We start from the raw sequence: 19,413 nt of genomic DNA, 5'->3' as shown, positions 1-19,413 counted from the left end.
CCTGAAGTGACATGGTCGAAGTGGGGCCCAGTGATCAAGTTGACCGCGACCAATCAGTTGCCCCTCCCGGTGACAGGGGTGATCTGGATGCAGATTACAGTGTGCGGCAAAGATGTGGGCCGGAAAGGAGTCATGCTTACCGTGGGAGAGAACAGTAATGGCACATCCAGTGACTCTGGGAATGAACGTGCTAAAAGAGCTTGGAACCCTCCTGATCAGCGAGTCACCGGATGCATTTCTGAATGGTGGAGCCCACAAACCCCCCCAGAGGAAGGTGTTTCAACCGCCAATACGGTCCGCGCAGGCCCAGGAAACGTCGAGTGGAGGAAAAATGCTAGGAAAAGTGCTGGTCCCTGCAGATGCTAAAGTCGTCCTCCCGCCTGTCCAGATTGTGCTCACCTTGCCTGTACGAGCTTGTACGCCCCTCAAAGGGGTGGAAGTCCAGATTGAACTAGCCCTAATGAACCAAATACTCTCGGGCTCCTTATTGCCTGGACACTAGCCGTCGTCCACGATGTAAACGTTGTGGTGTGGTGCGTGAACCTAGGAGAGGAAAATCTTATGCTCCCGCCCAAGAATGAAGTGGCGCAGGTGCTGGGCATGCCCGAGGAATTGCTACCACCGGAGGCCGTCCAGCTGGCAGTGAAGCAATTGGACCCGTGGACTGTAGCCGTCACCTTGACCCCAGAGCACCTACCTGGAAGCAACAAGTAGGGGCGCAGATTACTGGAGCGAATGCAGGCTGAATTAACAGGACTCTCACTGCAGTAGGTGCAATAGGTGGAGGCTGTACTGGAATGCTATCAAGATGTGTTCGCCCGTCATAAGGATGACTTCGGGTGCACAACAGCTATAACTCATGAGATACCCATGGGAAACGCCACACCAATCCGGGAGCGGTACCAGCAGATACCGCCTCAAATGTACAGAGAGGTGAAAGAAATGTTGGCACACATGCTGCAGAGTGGGGTCATACGAGAGAGCCAGAGCCCGTGGGCAGCTCTCATTGTCCTTGTCAGGAAGAAAGACAGGACTCTGCGTTTTTGTGTGGACTATAGGCGACTGAATGCTTGTACTGTGCGGGACTCTTATCTTTTACCCCGAATTGAAGAGTCGCTTTCTGCCCTGGGAAAGGCAAAGTATTTCTTGTCTCTGGATTTGGCCAGTGAATACTGGCAGGTGCCCATGGCCGAGCATGACCGGCCAAAGACAGCGTTCATATTGCCCATGGTATTGTTTGAATTCAACCGGATGCCCTTCGGCCTGACTAATGCTCCTGGGACGTTCCAGAGATTGATGGAAAGGTGTCTGGAGGACCTGAACTTTGAAGCCACCCTAATGTACCTGGACGACATCATCGTATATGCAGCCACCTTTGAAGAACACCTCTGGCGGCTGGAACAAGTATTGAGTCATTTGTAGAAGCATGGGCTGAAGGTGAAGCCCCCAAAAATGTCACCTCTTCCGTAAGCAGATTGAGTACCTGGAACACATTGTATCCGCTGAAGGAGTGAGACCGGTGCATGGAAAGATAGCGGCGGCACAGGACTGGCCTAACCCGAAGACAGTGAAGGATGTTCAGGCCTTTTTGGGACTGACTGGGTACTACCGGAGGTTTGTGAAGAATTTCACCCATATCGCTAATCCCCTGCTGGAACTACTAAAGAGAGTGCCGGACACTACCGAAACGTTCACCCCCATGTTCCTCGATTGTGTTGAGAAAGACCCACTTGGCACACTCCAAGAAAGACCTCCACCCGCCATTCCAAGGGAAGTGCGTAGGCCTGAAACTCCAGAATCAGCTGATCCAGTGAACTGAAACGTACTCCCATATTCTACCACTCAACCTGACTCCACCCCTCAACCTGAACTATACTGTACTGAACAGACGATAACTGGAGTACCTCCCACTCAATATGATCAAGACCAGTATATTTGGCAGCGTATTGTTTGTGAAATGGAAGAGTGTGAATGCCTGAAGAAGGAACTCTCGCCCGTGGAATGGCGAGTTAAAGGAAAGGGGGAGTGTAAGGAGGAAGACCAGGCTGTGGGTACCTGCGCTGAGCCGGGTCCGGAACTGTCTGGGCTTCATCCTATGTTTCCCAGGGGAAGGAATAGGGGACTGGACAAACCCGATGACCGGGCGAGAGGGAGTGTGTACACAATAAACTCAGGGAAACAAGATCGCAAAGGGAGAGTCAACAGGGTGAGCAGTGCGCTCCACACCCAGCGCAGCAGTACCGAGTCGGGCAGCGTTGAGATTACCCGCACGTTTTTACAGGACTCGGACTAAGGAGAGCACCGTGTGCCCAGATCAACGTCAGGCGGTGTTCATACAGAGGAGTGTGTGTCAGCTGCAGGACTCTGGGACGTGTCTTCCCCAGCGGACCAGTGTGCAAAAGCTCAAGTGCGACTGAGAGCTGGTGTTTGTAGCCAGGGGGCCCAATATCCATGGCCCCTTCCAAGGTTATGAATATCAGCCCGCAGTTGTCTGCATAGCCTTTTCTGGCTATTAATTATAGGGGGACCGCATGTCGTTTTTTTTGGGGGGGTCCCCCTATTTTAATAGCCAGTAAAGGCTAATTATACAGCTGTGGGCTGATATTCATAGCCTGGAAAGATCCATGTGTATTAAAGGGACTCTGTCACCTGAATTTGGAGGGAACAATTTTCAGCCATAGGGGCGGGGTTTTCGGGTGTTTGATTCACCCTTTCCTTACCCACTGGCTGCATGCTTGCTGCAATATTGGATTGAAGTTCATTCTCTGTCCTCCATAGTACACGCCTGCGTAAGGCAAGATTGCCTTGTGCAGGCATGTACTACGGAGGACAGAGAATGAACTTCAATCCAATATTGCAGCCAGCATGCAGCCAGCGGGTAAGGAAAGGGTGAATCAAACACCCGAAAACCCCGCCCCTATGGCTGAAAATTGTTCTCTCCAAATTCAGGTGACAGAGTCCCTTTAACCCCTTCCTAGGCTATAAAATCGGCCCCCAGTCACTGGCTTTCACTTTCTGGTGCAGAAAATTGCGTGGGAGCTCCCACGCCATTTTGTTTTTCAATTTTTTTTTTAAAATGAAACAGATATTGCATTAAGGTCAGGGTCACACTTGCGAGAAACTCGCACAAGTCTCACACCTCAATACTCGGTATTGCTGCCGGCATTCAGGACCGGAGTGTGCGGCTGCATGTATCTCTATGTAGCTTAACGCTCCGTTCCCAAGTGCTGGCAGCAGTGTCGGGTACTGATGCAAGAGACTCGTGCGAGTTTCTCGCAAGTGTGACCGTTGCCTAATGCAGATTTTGTGTGTGTGTGTGTGTGTGTGTGTGTGTGTGTGTGTCTTTATTTAACTCTTTATGTACCATTTTATTATGTTTATTACAAAACATAGGGCTTGGCATTATCTATCTATCGATATATCTATCCATCTATCTATAGTTATATCTATCTATCTATAGAGATATGTATCTATAGATATATCTATCTATAGATACTGTATATCTATCTATTTAACTATAGTTACTGTATATCTGTCTATTTATCTGTAGATATATCTATCTATATATCTATAGATTGATATATCTATAGATATATGCATAGATATATCTATAGCTAGATAGATATATCTATAAAGAATAGAAAAAAACAGCACAGTTAAAGGGTAGGGTGCAAATGCCTCACAGGTACATACTAGTCCTTATAAATACTTTAAAAAAAAGTTGAGGCAGCACACCAAATTTCAAAGTTATAAAGTGCTCTTTAATAGCCCATGTGGCGTGGCGACGTTTCGGTCCTGGGTACAGACCTTTCTCAAGCAATTATAAAGATGCATATGCAGGGTATATAAGCAGTGTCAGATTATAATGAGGTGAATCTGTGCAGAAAATTTCACAGGCAAATCTGCAACATGTGCACATACTCTTAAGTTACAAAGCTACAATGCTGGTCACTGTAGAGCAAAATAAATGCTTATTGTTTACGGTGTAAAAACTACAAAATTAAAATAATTGCTTTTTTGGTTGTTTTTAAAGGGAGCAAATGAGGCGTATGGACAGGCACAGCTCACCACTAAAATGTAATGGTAAGATATATGGGTGCATGAGGGTACAACGGAAAAACAGAAAAGAGTAAGCATTGTGTCTGTTGCCTGGAAATGTCGTCACCTCTGGTACATCTAAAACCTTCTGCAAATACGCACCCTGGGAAGATTTATTTGCAGTGATGCTGAGGACAGAAACAGAAAACAAAGACTCAGCGCTAATTCAGGAAGGACCAAGCACAAGCGCGGAGCCAGGATTTCTTGCCTGACCCCAGTAAACATTGATGGGAACACTCTTTCGGTAAACTGGGAGACAGTAGAAATCCTTCATTCTCTCGGATCCTGTCTCCCCAGTGAATGAAATGTTGTGTGCTAAGCGGCCCCTTTGTGCTCACTCAGTGGCCTCAGTGAATTAATAACGTGGAGTAAAAAGCCTGTGAACTAGAGGGGTCCAGGGTGATTTGGTAGCTTTGTCTTGGGGGAAGAGAAATAGAAAAGACTTTATTTTGTTTAGACCATGACGGACGATATTTTATCCTGAGAAGCCTATGCCAATGTTAGAAGTTAATCCTGCAGTCCCCAAGAATTCTTGACTTTTCAGTCTACGGTTTGAAGGAGGTGAGTAAAACTTGTGAGGACAAGGGGGCATCCTCTACGTCTGGAGGAAAAAAGGTTTAAGCATAATAACAGACGCGGATTCTTTACTGTAAGAGCAGTGAGACTATGGAACTCTCTGCCGTATGATGTTGTAATGAGTGATTCATTACTTAAATTTAAGAGGGGACTGGATACCTTTCTGGAAAAGTATAATATTACAGGGTATATACACTAGATTCCTTGATAGGGCGTTGATCCAGGGAACTAGTCTGATTGCCGTATGTGGGGTCAGGAAGGAATTTTTTTTCCCCATGATGGAGCTTACTCTTACCACATGGGTTTTTTTGCCTTCCCCTGGATCAACATGTTAGGGCATGCTAGGCTATGGGTTGAACTAGATGGACTTAAAGTCTTCCTTCAACCTTAATAACTATGTAACTATGTAACTATGAGTAGGGTTTTTGATTTTTCAATTTGTAATAGTTTTCTAAGACTATTGGGCGACAATGTGGGCTTATTCCGTAAAGATGAAAGGGATATTGTTGTTTCTGTGACTCATTAAGTTTAAGCAGTATTGAGATTATCAGTGGTACAAAGGTTGCGGTCACGCTTGTGCACGGAGCCTGAGGGGCCCCAAAAGGTCATCCTGTCCCATTTGAGCAGAACGGCACTATAAATAATGTGTAATACCTAGAGGGCCCTTTTACAGATTGTGCACTTAGACCCAAGAGCACAGTCATTTATACATGCTCAATTACGACTCTTTCTCCATTGTACACTTTTAAATATTCAAGAAACACTTGTACTATTTATGAATAAATTAAGAAATCTCTACTAAAATCTAGGACCAGGGCTGGAAAAAGTTGTCCATTGGTCCATTTGTCAGACATACAAGACTTGTAGCAGGCCTGGAAAGATAAAATGAGAATGATACAAAAATAGTGTATCTTAAAGACATTCAATCCATAGGTTTTAGCTACCCCATCTGAGAGCAGCATGAAGTAGAGGCCGAGAACCTTATTCCAGCAGTGTATGACTTACTGAGCTACTTGCTGTAGTTTTGACAAAAGCACTATTTTATCTGCTGCAGATCTACCAGTTCTTTTTATGCTGATCTTTGTATAACCCCGCCCACACCACTGATTGGTGGATTTCTGTGTACACTGAGCGTAGGCAGAAAGCTGCCAATCAGTGGTGGGGGCGGGGTTATAAGGAGCTCATGAAACGATGGTTTATCACATTGAGTGGAGATGGCTGGATAATAGAATCCCAGAAACTTATAAGTTAGAATTAAAGCTACCGTACTTTTGCAAAATGTACCATACAAGTGAATCCATAGAAAGCTATGTAGAAATTTTCCACTGCTACAGGGTACATTACTGCAGTATTATGGAGGAACTTCTCTTATATTATACTTGACCCAGTATTGTGAAGGAAACTCAATATTTACAGGCTTCATCACAACAAATGTAATATAAGATAGTCCACCAAATTAGTAAGTACATACCTTGTCCATTCGGGACTGCTCCCCCTCAATTTAAAGCGAATCTGTTACCAAGCTTTTGCTACTTCAACTGAGAGCAGCAAAATGTAGGAAAAGAGACCCTGATTCCATCGATGTATAACTTTGTTTACTGGGCGCAACAATTGTGACACAATCAGAGTTTTTAGATGTGACATATAGCAGAGATCAGAAAGCTGACCCCGCCAACATCACTGCTTTCTATGTACATTGTCTATTGACAGTGAGCTGCTAATTATCAGAGGAGGGGGCGTGGTTGGACAACTGCTCAAACACCAGTCCTGGGAGTGATAATTGCCTGGTGACAAAACCTTCATTGTATAGAAGCAGCACCACACAGCCTAATAAGTGACACATTACTGAAATCTGTGTTTTAGCCCCTATTCCCTGCTGTCTTCAGATTGCACAGCAAAAACTGCTGACCGATTGTCTTTAAAGAGTACATGCCCTATTCTATAAGGCATGCCAGTACAGCATTATGAATGATCCTTATCCAGTGTAGAATGCTTTCTTAAAATATAATAAAAGACTGGTTCAGGATTCTGAACTACACTGTCAAACTCTTTTTTTAAATTTACATTTTTGGAGAAACGTCCTCCTTTATAGTACACTTCACGACAATATTAGGAAGGAGCTCCCTCTTTTACAAGCTCCTCATATAATGTTTTATGTCAGTATCTTGTCCTTTTTGTATTATGGACTCGTTCCATTCCATACAGGATTTTACATTGTAGTGTAAGGTTATATTCACACTTTTTATTTTTGTTGCGTATTTTTGCAGCTAAGAAAACAGTGTTTCTTCACAGTACCAGCAAAGTGAGATTTCTGAAAACTCATTCACATGCTACTTATTTTCTTTATTGCAGATTTTAAGAAAATACATGCAAAAATATGTCAAAAATGCGCTTATTTTACAGCTATTTTCCTGTCAACACTCCAGCATTTGTAACAGATTTTTCTGCCGTAAATTCTGTCTGTCCCTTATTAAAGAATCTTTTATTTTACAAAATCCTCATCTACAGTTTTATATAAGAAACTAATCAAGTATAGCATATACCAAAAAATATTGCTGTTCCTCCTCTTTCATAGAATGCTGCCCTATAAATCAATCAATATATTTTTCCCACTTGTAGCCATTTCACTCTGGAGTGAATCTTTATCTCTGTTGTACAGTATATGACTTTAGGATAAGAATAGCACATTATATTTCTAGAAATCTAGCTCCCATGTGTAATATGTAATTTTTAATATTGCATTATTATGTCCTAATTGTAATTAGTTTCCTGTGAAATTTTCACAAGCTCCCACGTGAAAAATAAAATGAAATGTAGCCACTTAGCTGTACTTACACTAGAAAGGCAGGCATATTTCATGGCTCTTTAGTGTTCCTTCAATAACTTCAGTTGTGATGAATGAGCCAGATATTACATAGCCCTCTCCCATGTGGTTATTGTACTATACAGATACTTATACTTACAGTTACTAGACTAGCTTTCTAATGGAAAGAACAAATAAGAAAAATGAATAGGGAAGTAATTACACAGAGTTCTTGGTTTGAACCTCATTAGCTGCAGGATGATATACGGCAGGAAAACACTGTACACTGCGATATGCATAAGACTTCAATGTATTTTTGCTTTGAGGGAATTATTACATTAACATTATCACTGAAAGTTTTAAGTATGTGAACATTGAATGATTTTAAAACCAAATTAGATAGGCTGGCACCCCCAGAATATAATACACCCCGCCACACATCTACAATATACGCAATGTCACAGACATGTAAAGGCTGAAAATCAATCAGTAATTTGTACTATACATAACAGAAAAAGAAGAAAAGATGCTGTAAAAAACAATAAAAAAAGTATCACTTGGTACATCAGAAACAAAAATCTGAAAACCCCAAAGAATACTATCTAGATGTGAGCGGATCGATTCGCGGAGAATCGAGTTTGAGCCAAATTTCCTGAAAATTCACAGTTTCACGTGAATTTCAACATTTAGAGATTTGATAAGCGGCTTGCAAAAAAAAATTGTCCAATTCTGTTTCTCACACTGCTGAAGCATCAGAGAGCAGGCAAACATCATTTTACATTGCTACACTGGCCTTCCCATAATGCCCTGCAACTATGACATCTTACAGATTGTCATACCTTGTACAGTGGTGGTCATCAGACGTCAACAGATTACAGTGGAGCGCGGTTTGTCAGTGGGTAAGTCTCTCTCTACTGTAGAGAGTAATCTCTTATGGTCGGTGGTTTCCTCTCTCTCCTGTAGGGTGTAAGCTCTTATGGTTAGCGGTTTCCTCTGTCTCCTGTAGAGTGTAAGCTCTTATGGTCGGCGGTTTCTTCTCTCTCCTGTAGAGTGTAAGGTCTTATGGTCGGCGGTTTCTTCTCTCTCTCCTGTAGAGTGTAAGCTCTTATGGTCTGCGGTTTCCTCTCTCTCTCCTATAGAGTGTAAGCTCTTATGGTTAATGGTTTCTTCTCTCTCTCTTCTGTAGGGTGTAAGCTCTTATGGTCGGCAGTTTCCTCTCTCTCTCCTGTAGGGTGTAAGCTCTTATGGTCGGCGGTTTCCTCTTTCTCACCTGTAGAGTGTAAGCTCTTATCGTCGGCGGGTTCTTCTCTCTCTCCTGTAGAGTGTAAGCTCTTATGGTCGGTGGTTTCCTCTCTCTCCTGTAGGGTGTAAGCTCTTATGGTTAGCGGTTTCCCCTCTGTCTCCTGTAGAGTGTAAGCTCTTATGGTCGTCGGTTTCCTCTCTCTCTCCTGTAGGATGTAAGCTCTTATGGTCGGCGGTTTCTTCTCTCTCTCCTGTAGAGTGTAAGCTTTTATGGTCTGTGGTTTCCTCTCTCTCTCCTATAGAGTGTAAGCTCTTATGGTTAGTGGTTTCTTCTCTCCTGTGGAGTGTAAGCTCTTATGGTCGGCGGTTTCCTCTCTCTCTCCTGTAGGGTGTAAGCTCTTATGGTCGGCGGTTTCCTCTTTCTCTCCTGTAGAGTGTAAGCTCTTATCGTCGGCGGGTTCTTCTCTCTCTCCTGTAGAGTGTAAGCTCTTATGGTCAGTGGTTTCTTCTCTCTCTCCTGTAGAGTGTAAGCTCTTATGGTCGGCTGGCGGTTTCCTCTCTCTCTCTTGTAGGGTGTAAGCTCTTATGGTTAGCGGTTTCCTCTCTCTCTCCTGTAGAGTGTAAGCTCTTATGGTCAGCGGTTTCTTCTCTCTCTTCAGCAGGAAGACTACGCAGAGGCACCGGAGCACCGAGGAGATGGAGACACAGACAGACCGGAGCTGGAAAGAAACAAAGAAACGAACAATGGTCAGGCACTAGAAACCTAGCTAAGGAACAGAAGACAAGCCGCAGAGGGCACACAGAGAAACTTGGAGGCCAGAGTCACTTGCGGAGAACAAATGATAATCAGGCACAGCCAGGAGGAAGAGGCGGCCTGATATGCAGAGCGGCAGCGTACCTTCCAGGTCAAGGTCCTCCAGAGGCATAGAGTGAGGCGGAAGGAGCGGCTGGAATCAAAGAGTACTGTTTGCATGTGCGCAGTGGAAACTAGTGCGCGTGCGCACCTGACCGGAAGCAGAAACTGGGGTGCAAGCAGAGGAGCAGGCGCTGGAGGAAGAACAGGAGCGCCGGGACGCCGTGGAGCGGTAAGTATGAGCAGGCACCAGAAATAGCGGTGGTGGCGGTGGCATGACACTCTCTCTCTGTTACCTGTAAAGTGTAAGCTCTTATGGATCAAGAGGTTCTCTCTTCCACAAGTGTATCTTGCAAGCAACTACAAGAAATTAGCCAAAACATTTTCAACGTTAATCAACTTTTTGGGGGATATTTTGGCAAAGTCAGAGAATTCTAATTTCAACAGAAACACTCATCTCTCACACTAACCCCTACAAAAAAAAAGTAGTTACACCACTACGATTATGATTAAGCATAAGAAGTCACCAAAGAAATGGTATATGTAGACAACAGGAGTGCATATTCCCCTAAATAAAACTATTGACTACCTATGAGCAGGTATACAAGAATGGTCTGGTATGTATTATAGTGTTGCTTGAAAGTTTGTGAAACCTACAGAATTTCAACTCTTTAAAGTGGATAAAGAGAACCAAATCAAAGAAAAGCATAACATTTTTTTAGACGTTTGTCATTTTTTATTGTGGAAAATAATCCAATGTAACATATGTCTGTGAGTGGCAAAAGTAGTTGAACCTTTGCTTTCAGTATATGGTGTGATCCTCTTGTGCAGCAATAACTGATTCTGAGCTTTTTCCGATGTTAAATAAGTCCTGCACATCTGCTTGTGAGAATTTTAGCTGATTTCTCCTTATAAAACATCCTTAATTATATTATGATTTTGGGTTTTCTTCCATGATCTACATGCTTCAGGTGCTTCTACAACATTTATATAAGAGCAAGGTCAGGGGGATGTGCAGCTACCAGGATAGTAGAGGGTGTAGTGGCCCTGATCTCAGAGGGGCCCACATTGAGCTAAGCTACTCTTAACTGTATCGGCATGTGCACTTCGCCGATACAGATAACCCCCATGCAATGGCATATCGCCAATGGCCGCTATGGAGCCCGGGCCCCCCGTCATCGCACGTTTAACTGTATCAGCATCCTGGATGTCAATACTGTTGAAAGCAATGATGTAAGAGGAAGCATCTAAATTGTGTTGGCCATAATGCTGTATGCAGGACTATGGGGAGTGCAATATACTGTATGGAGGATTATAGAGAATGCAGTATACTGTAAGGAAGACTATGGGGAGTGCAGTATACTGTTTGATGGACTATGGGGAGTGCAGTATACTGTATGAAGGACTATGGGGAGTGCAGTATACTGTATGGAGGACTAAGGAGGAGTGCAGTATACTGTATGGAGGACTAAGGAGGAGTGCAGTATACTGTATGGAGGACTATGGGGAGTGCAGTATACTGTATGGAGGATTATGTGGTGTGCAGTATACTGTATAAAGGACTATGGAGAGTGCAGTATACTGAATGGAGGATTATAGGCAGTGCAGTATACTGTATGGAGGACTATGGAGAATGCAGTATACTGTAAGGAAGACTATGGGAAGTGCAGTATACTGTTTGATAGACTATGGGGAGTGCAGTGTACTGTATAGATGACTATGGGGAGTGCAATATACTGTATATAGAGGAGCTGCACATTGGGTGACTCAGTGGACATTATTAAATGTTAAATGGCTGCTTAGGAAGCATTATTGTTATAGGGGCACTCAGAGTATTTTGGCAGTAAAAGGGGCAAAATAAGGACACTGTTTTCTAGGGCATTTGCACAGGGCATTAATATTTTCTAAGGGACAATTTTACCATCTAGAGAGAACAAAGGAGACATTATTAATATATGAGGGACACAGTGGTGGGAATTATTATATGGGACACTAAGAGAAGCGTTGTTAGTGTGCCAAACAGCAGGTGCAGTAATAGGGACACATATGGCAGCAGGCAGCAGCGGCTCGGTATTAGAGTATCAGCAGGATGAAGAGTTTGTGCAAGTTGGGAATAGATGGTTACAGTGCTGGAAATGTGAGAAGTCAAATGGGTCTTTGTTGTAATCTCTGCAGATGAGTCCTGGCTAGGAGAAGTCACCATGTTGGTTTGATCAAGAAGGAAAAGACGTGAAAAGTGAATGACTCCATCAAAAAGAATGTCAGCTGTAAGGTACTATGTATAACTGTACTGTAATCACTTCAGAAGGACTGGTATCTACCATTATATGTTCACTATATGGCCGTAATATCAGTGTGCCACCATAGTTGTAATCAAGGTTACCGTTTAGGAGCCCATTCAGATATTTCGCTCCCCCCGAACTGAACCCCTAGCTACGCCTCTGAGGTCAGGACTTTGACTTAGCCATTCCAAAACTTTAATTATTTTATTTTTTAAGTATTCTTTTGTGGACCGACTTGTGCGTTTTGGGTCATTGCCTTTCTACATGAACCATGATTCTCGTGAGATTCAGCTCTAGGACAGATGTCATGACATTTTCCTTTAGAAATTTGCTGATAAAATTCAGAATTTATTGTTCCAGCAATGATGACAAACCATCCTGGCCAGATGCAGCAAATTGGCCAAAACCAGAATATCACCACTGTAATATCGGTGCCAGCTTTTATTTGTTGCATTTATCCTTGAGAGCAACAAACCTGTTTTATTCCTGGGACTAGTGGCTCTGGCCATTCCTGAGGCTAGGGAGTTAATCTTGTTGATTTGGTTTGTCTGCTGTCAGCACTGGGTGGGGCTGTTCTATTAAAACCCCTGAGAACCAGCTCCCACTGCCAGTCAATGGTTCAGCTTTCTTGATTCAGACCTCTGTTGTGCTTCTTGTTTTACCCTGATTATACTTGTTCTTTGACCTTAGCCTGACTACTTGCTTGTTTTATGATTCTGTTCCTGCCATGACCTCTTGGCTTTGACCATGCTTGGCGACCATTCCTACCTCTGGATAAGAGCTCTTCCGTGGTAGCTATCCGCTGGATCCTGTTGCAAAACCAGATCCGCATATAGGGTTAAAAAGTATTGGGGTTCCTCTGGAGCCTGCCAGAATGAGTGGCTTGTGCACAGTCTATCTGAGGTAGCCTTACTGAGCCGTTGGCCTCAGGTAGATGTCACAACTATGTGCCACAAATGGAATTAATTTTTTTTTGCTGTAATGCTGTATATTTCTTTCTCTACTCATAGCACTTCTGATTTAATCCAAAAAACATTGTTCAATAGCCTTCTCGTTTGTTCAGGTGATCTTTAGCAAATTGCTCTCTTATTGGAGAGCAAAGGCTTTTTCCTTGCCTTGCACACTTTTATTGTTCAGTGTCCTCCAGATTATGCACTCATGAAAATTAACACTAGTTAATACAAGAGAGGCCTTTAGTTGCTCAAAAGTTTCTTTGGGTTCCTTTGTGATTTTGTCGACTATATATGCTTTGCTCTTGGAGTGATCTTTGTTGGTTGACCACTTCTGCAGAGGGCAATAATGGTCTTAAATTTCCTCCATTTCTACACAGTCTGTCTGACTGTGGATTGGTGGGGTCCAAAATCTTTAGAGTTGGTTTTGTAACCTTTTCCAGCCTGAGTATCAACAGTATCAACAACTCTTCTTCTGAGGTCCTCAGAAATTTCCTGTACTTATGACATTATACACTTCCATAAACATATGTTGTTAAGCTCAGGCTTTAATAGATCCTTGTTCTTTAAATAGAGCACGTTGCCCACTCACAACTTGTCTCATCCATTGAAACACCAGACTCTAATTTCACCTTCAAATTTTCTGCTAATCTTAAAGGTTCACTTTTTTCCACTGTCAAACATGATATTGGATAATTTCTCTCATTATAAATATCAGGAACGCTAAGATTTTTTATACATTAACTTCATTTGTTTCTCTAAATTTATTTCATAGCTTGACTCCAGGATTCGATGAGATGATCTCTGGCTGTGGGTCAGTTTTCCTTGTAAAGTGGCCAAGAGTGTGCCAGTGTGCTGTCAGATGTGGGGTGCATCACACTCACTTGTAGGCCATAGACCTCCATTGTCTCCATGCTTTTATCCTCAAGAGCCATCACACACAATTCAGGGGACACCAAGTTCCTTGCAACAAGCAAATGTTTACTAGCCAGTTCAAGTTCATCAGGGTGTAACAAGTGGAATATTGTATAGCACTTCCATGTTTCTTACTTCCTTAGTATAATGTATCTTCTACCACCTGTTCACCCTGGACTATTCCTAAGCCCATGGACTCCATCAGCCTTACAAATTTCCTTTCCACTTCAGCAGTGCACCCAGGATCCACCACTTTCTGTCTACACGCGTCTCTGTCCATCCTAAACTGTATGTTAGGGGACACAATGTGTCCTGCAGCCCTTATGCCTGACCTTGGGCTTTGGACACAACAGGGGCGTCCGCTCAGGATTCTAGTAGGGCTTCACACTGCTTTGGACGACTGATAGACGCTGCCCTGGCAGCCCACTGCACCTGAACATGACTGTGTTATAGTACTTCCCTATCTGAGTCACTACCAGGAAGTGTCTGCCTTCCACTAGCACTAGTTGCCTCCCACTGTGGGCTCGTTCCAAACATTAACTGTATCTTATACCTGTAACGTGAGCTAACTACAGTTACTATCCTATAACAGTATGTACTAAGTTTATTCTTATCTTATGTCCAAGTCTATCTTAATCTATGCAGTATTATGCCTACCTTAATCATATTCTGCACTGTACACTACTCACATTATATGCTAACTCTTCACATTAATTAAACACTGCACATTGCAACTCACATGAAACAATAAATGTATGAAAATACATGAAGCTATATACACTACGCAATTGTTGTCTTAAGGGACAGGAACAGGGCAATACTGTACATACCCTTACATCCTCTCTGTTGGACCACATCTTGTTTTGTCATTGTCCAACTGCTGATAATGCTCTTGTCTTGCTTTGCTGTGTTGCTTCTATGCAGGTGTTTTCACGACCTCATTTTGGTTTGTCCTATCACATCTTGGAAGGGTCTGTTTATACTCTCCTGGCACATGCAGTGTTTGCTGGCTATATATGCATGCCCTCATTATCTCCCGCCTTGACTACTGCAACATCCTTTTCTGTGGCCTCCCTGCTATCATCCTTGCACCCCTCCAGTCCATCCTTAACTCTGCTGCCCGACTAATTAATCTCTCTCCTCGCTACTCCTCCCCTTCCCCTCTCTGCAAATATCTTCACTGGCTCCCATTCCCTCAGCGTGTCCAGTTCAAATGACTAATACAGACCTACAAAGCCATCCATAACTTCTCTCCTCCATATATCTCTGAACTAATCTCCCGATACCTTCCCTCACGTAATCTCTGGTCCTCCCAAGACCTCCTTCTCTCCTCCACACTTATCTGCTCCTCACCCAACTGCCTCCAAGACTTCTCCAGAATATCCCCCATCCTCTGGATTTCTTTTCCCCAACACATCTGACTATCAACCACATTCGGATCCTTCAGACGGAACCTGAAAACCCATCTCTTCAGGACAGCCTACAGCCTGCACTGACCCCGCTGCCTCCTCACCACTACTGAAGCTACCGCCTCACCAACACCGGAGCTCCTACAACTCTCAACCTATTGTCTCCATCCCCACCATCCTGTAGAATGTCAGCCCACAAGGGCAGGGTCCTCGCCCCTCTATATCAGTCTGTCATTGTTAGTTTGCTTACTGTAAGTGATACCTGTAATTTGTATGTAACCCCTTCTCATGTACAGCACCATGGAATCAATGGTGCTATTTAAATAAATAATAATAATAATATTCCAAGTTAGATGGATGTTTGGAGTCCCAGCTCCCCAGTGAAGGATTATCTTACTGAGGTTTTCCCTATTGCTTCTCCTGCTGTTTGTGTGTTTCTCTTCTCAGCACTCTTCCCATTTTGTTACCTTCAGGCTCTGGGGGTTTTCACATATACGAAATGTTTTTCTGGGTTTCTTTCTTTTCCTTCTGTCTTTCATTTATGACTGTATTAACATGTATTTAGCCCTGTGTCTCACCCTTTGTGTGGGTGCACTCAGTTCTGTTGCTGTGGTTTTTGGTTACACTCTATGTATAGTTTATGGAGCAGTTACGGTTACGGACACTCAGAGTCAGCAGACATTGAGTGGGGCGCCATTGCACAATTTTAGGGTGGCAACATCCACTGTCAGGTAGGGACAAATCAGGGTCAGACTAGGGATTTTACCTAGTCTGTATAGGAACCTGTGATGAGCAGGTTTTACATCTCCCGTGGTTTGTTCATCCCCATGTGAGTGTTAGAAGTCAGTTATAACTGAAATATGCAGAAATATAGAAAATTCTGAAGTGTTCACAAACTTTCACTATATGCTAATTTAATAAAATAAAATAAATAAAGATAATAAAAACTATTTAAAAACATCATCCAAAAATAATGACAATCAAAAAGTAACTCTAGGCCTTGGTTTAGAGAGAATTTAACCAACTTGCAGATATCAGCTGTAAGGCCCACCTTTCTCTGTTTTTTTTATCTTATTTTTGTTACTCTGCTGAATCTTGGAATTTAGTTCATGGTGGTAATCTGGTTGATGTTCTGGGTCATGCAGAAAAAAAAATGGATCGAGTGGTTGCTGTTGTGGCTGTAGTAGGATAAATTGTTTGTGTGCAGTCAGAACAGAGAATTACTGTAGACAAAACATAGTACAAAAGGGCGCAAACTAGTCAAGGCCAGGGATTTAAGGAGAACAGGATGCTGACGAGGTGCATTCTGAGCTAAACACGATGTAAACGATGAGCAGAGGCTTACAGGATATCAGCGAGGTACAGATTGTAAATCACTTTAGCTGGTACCAGACAGAGGCCACCGCCAGGTCTGATATACAACGCTCTCCTCGCTAATTGACCAGGGGGCATTCTGCCAGTCCTCACTACAGGGAACAGAGCTGGATGGCAGCATAGCACATTCATTGTATTCTATTGTATTGCTGTAGTATCTGATAGCTTGTTAACCAGGACAATATGCCACTTTGCCACTGAGTTTTGCAGAAAATGATTTCTGGAAATGTGGGTTAATCATAAGGAGTCATCAGAGTAAAACTAAACATAGGATTTCACTATAGTCCGTTATTATTATAAATTGTAAATCAATATATTAACAAAATTTCTCCCCCAGATTGTAAGGGTTCTGCTTGTACACCCAAGCTGATGCTGCATGCTTAACTGACAACCATTCTTTGATGGACAGCCATGACAGTTTTTGAATCAAATCATTTTTATTAGACAAAACCACTTTACGTAGAGTTTTCTGTTTCAAACAGGAAGAGGAAACAATAACATAAGATACTGACATAGTTACAAATTAGTTTAGGGCAATCATAGTTTTTGTATATATAGATGTCAATTAATCTAAAACAATAAAGCAACAGGAACTGGCATTAACTAGTCTTTGAGTAGAGACAATATCCATCCGTCTAACAGATAGCTGTTTCTCATTGACTGTTCTGTCATAGGGTTCTAATTTCAATTATTCATTTCTTTCTCCTTTTTCTTAAGGCCTAAGTTTAAGAGGATAGAGACTAGAAAGGATTGCTCTATTTCTTATTCGCATGTAGGAAGGCAAAACGGGAGTATCTAACCAGGGTCCCTCCATCGACTCATATTTACACCGAGCATTTCTCTTCCGATACACTCCTCTCTTCATAAATATAATATTATTAATTTTATTCTTCAATTCTGTTACAGGTGAAGTGTTTGGATCCAGCTCAACAGTTTACGTGCCTGAAAAAGAATCCTCGAGATGCCCAAAGCAAATGGAGAGTCTACTTTTATATTTTCCCCCATAAAACCCAGTATACATCTTCTGGGCTCTGGTTCCAGCCTCACTCCAAATATTCTCTCCACAAGATTTAATACTCCCTTCGAAAAGGCTGCTATGGAAACGCACCATTCTATGGAAAGTGACCATTCTCGCTACCCCACCTACCTAGGGCAATTTGCGTTTGGACGACACCTATTTTGAAAAGAGATCTGTATATAACTATATATTCTATATATGCTGTGGACAAGATATATTTGTGATAATCTTTGGGATTTACAAGGAGATGACTTTGGTATTAGTTCAAGGTGCCATGACAGTTTTAGTCTCCAAACACTCAAAAATATTTTTGAGAAGTTTTTATTACCATTTTCTTCCTTTTCGATCATGTTCCTCTGATACTGTACCACTCAATGATTTCCTAACCCTTCCCCTCTATCCTTGTAGTTGTCCTATATTACCTTCCTGTTGATGTCTTACTAAAACCTCCCAGTCTCAACCACATTGCACTGACCACTCATCCAGCTTCCATCTTAATTGTGCCCCAGCACAGGTTACTTCCAACTAATTGGCATTGTCTGTACATGGGACCTCGTTGTATTACTGGGTCAATCAGTATCTGCACAAAGGGACTGTCTTTTAGCAAACAAAGCACAATGTGAGTATTGCATCTAGCAATTAGATCAGATATTATATAAGTGCTGCTTTCTGCTTCATAGTGTGATGATTTCTGCAGTCGTGCTATGGATGTTCAGCAGACTGGACCCTTGAGGGAAGAGTCTGGCGCCATCACACTGCTCATGCTTCTTCTGATGATCCATCAAACCTCATGTAATCAATAGGGGTCATTACAAACAGAATCTGCATGAACATTATCTCTGTTTTACCTTCAGAAACGTGATCCCTTTGAGCGCTGAAAGATTTGGATAGACTGAAATAAAATCTCATTATTATTTGATTACTCTATGAGTTGCTGTTTTGTAATATCAGTATTTTTAGATACAGATTAATTGAATTATATTACCAGGAAATGGTGGCAAAGTCTAATGCTTTGTGTTCATTATATCTATGCTAAGAAAATATGGGTATATATACTTTTCTTACATATTGTAGGGTTTCATTCTCTCTGGTAGGCATCACTCTCTTCTCTCCCTCTTCCTCCTTCCCTCTTTTTAATCGTGGAATACCTGGCATTGCTGCAAAATCAATCTATCTAATCTATCTATCTGTCTATCTCATATCTATCTATCTATGTATCTATCTATCTCATATCTATGTATCTATCTATGTATCTATCTGTCCAGGGGTGGACACAGACAGCTTAGGGCCCCTGTGCAAGAAATGTATCTGGGCCCCCCTCCTTTCATCGCGACCAAGCTACAGATATACATATTTTTTTTACAGTCTCCTCTCATATATATTGCCACCCCTTATTACACAGTGCTCTCTCTTTATGTATAGCACCGTCCCTTATCATATAGTTCCCTCTTGTTATGTACAGCACCGTCCCTTACATATCAGATTCTCATTATTTTTGTTATTTATTACCCCCCTGTTCTTTATTACATATCATCCACTCCTGTTAGATATAAACTGAAATGATGGCTGATGGAGTGTGGGAAAGCTTCTTTTGTGATGGATGCGGCTGATGGACTGGTCTTCTGGTCAGATGCTGCTCCCTCAGCAGTCAATTTACATTTTACAGGAGAGGACACCATGCAATAAAGAGAAGACGCTGTGAATAACAAAAATAATGAGAATACTCAATGTAAGGGACGGTGCTGTAGATGACAAGAGATGATACTGTGTAATAATGGACGGCGCTCCACATAACAGCACGCTATTAGTGATGAGCGAATATACTCGTTACTCGAGATTTCTCAAGCATGCTCGGGAGTCCTCCAAGCATTTTTTAGTGCTCGGAGATTTACT

General features: G+C 42.5%; 1 protein-coding gene and 1 long non-coding RNA gene across 4 annotated transcripts in view; one reads left to right on the top strand and one right to left on the bottom strand.

Moving 5' to 3' along the window:
- The first annotated feature begins 3,864 nt into the window (after positions 1-3,864).
- On the top strand, positions 3,865-18,434 carry LOC143816736 (uncharacterized). 3 transcript variants are annotated; one of them, XR_013223990.1, is made up of 5 exons: positions 3,865-4,083; positions 4,556-4,659; positions 8,307-9,804; positions 11,748-11,844; positions 17,409-18,434. It is a non-coding gene; the product is annotated as an uncharacterized LOC143816736 (long non-coding RNA). The 3 variants fall into 3 exon arrangements; XR_013223988.1 differs by having other exon boundaries at positions 3,865-4,659; positions 17,409-18,433; XR_013223989.1 differs by having other exon boundaries at positions 3,865-4,659; positions 9,379-9,804; positions 17,409-18,428.
- LOC143816735 (uncharacterized) overlaps positions 9,016-19,413 on the bottom strand; it is a 34,107-nt gene continuing 23,709 nt past the window's right edge. Inside the window, exon 2 of the mRNA XM_077297487.1 lies at positions 9,016-9,438. Within this exon, the coding sequence (XP_077153602.1) occupies positions 9,016-9,438 (423 nt within the window). The remainder of the gene's footprint in view (positions 9,439-19,413) is intronic.

Source organism: Ranitomeya variabilis, chromosome 3 (genome assembly GCF_051348905.1).
Source record: "Ranitomeya variabilis isolate aRanVar5 chromosome 3, aRanVar5.hap1, whole genome shotgun sequence".
Taxonomy (NCBI): domain Eukaryota; kingdom Metazoa; phylum Chordata; class Amphibia; order Anura; family Dendrobatidae; genus Ranitomeya; species Ranitomeya variabilis.
This window is presented reverse-complemented; position numbering and strand designations above follow the sequence as displayed.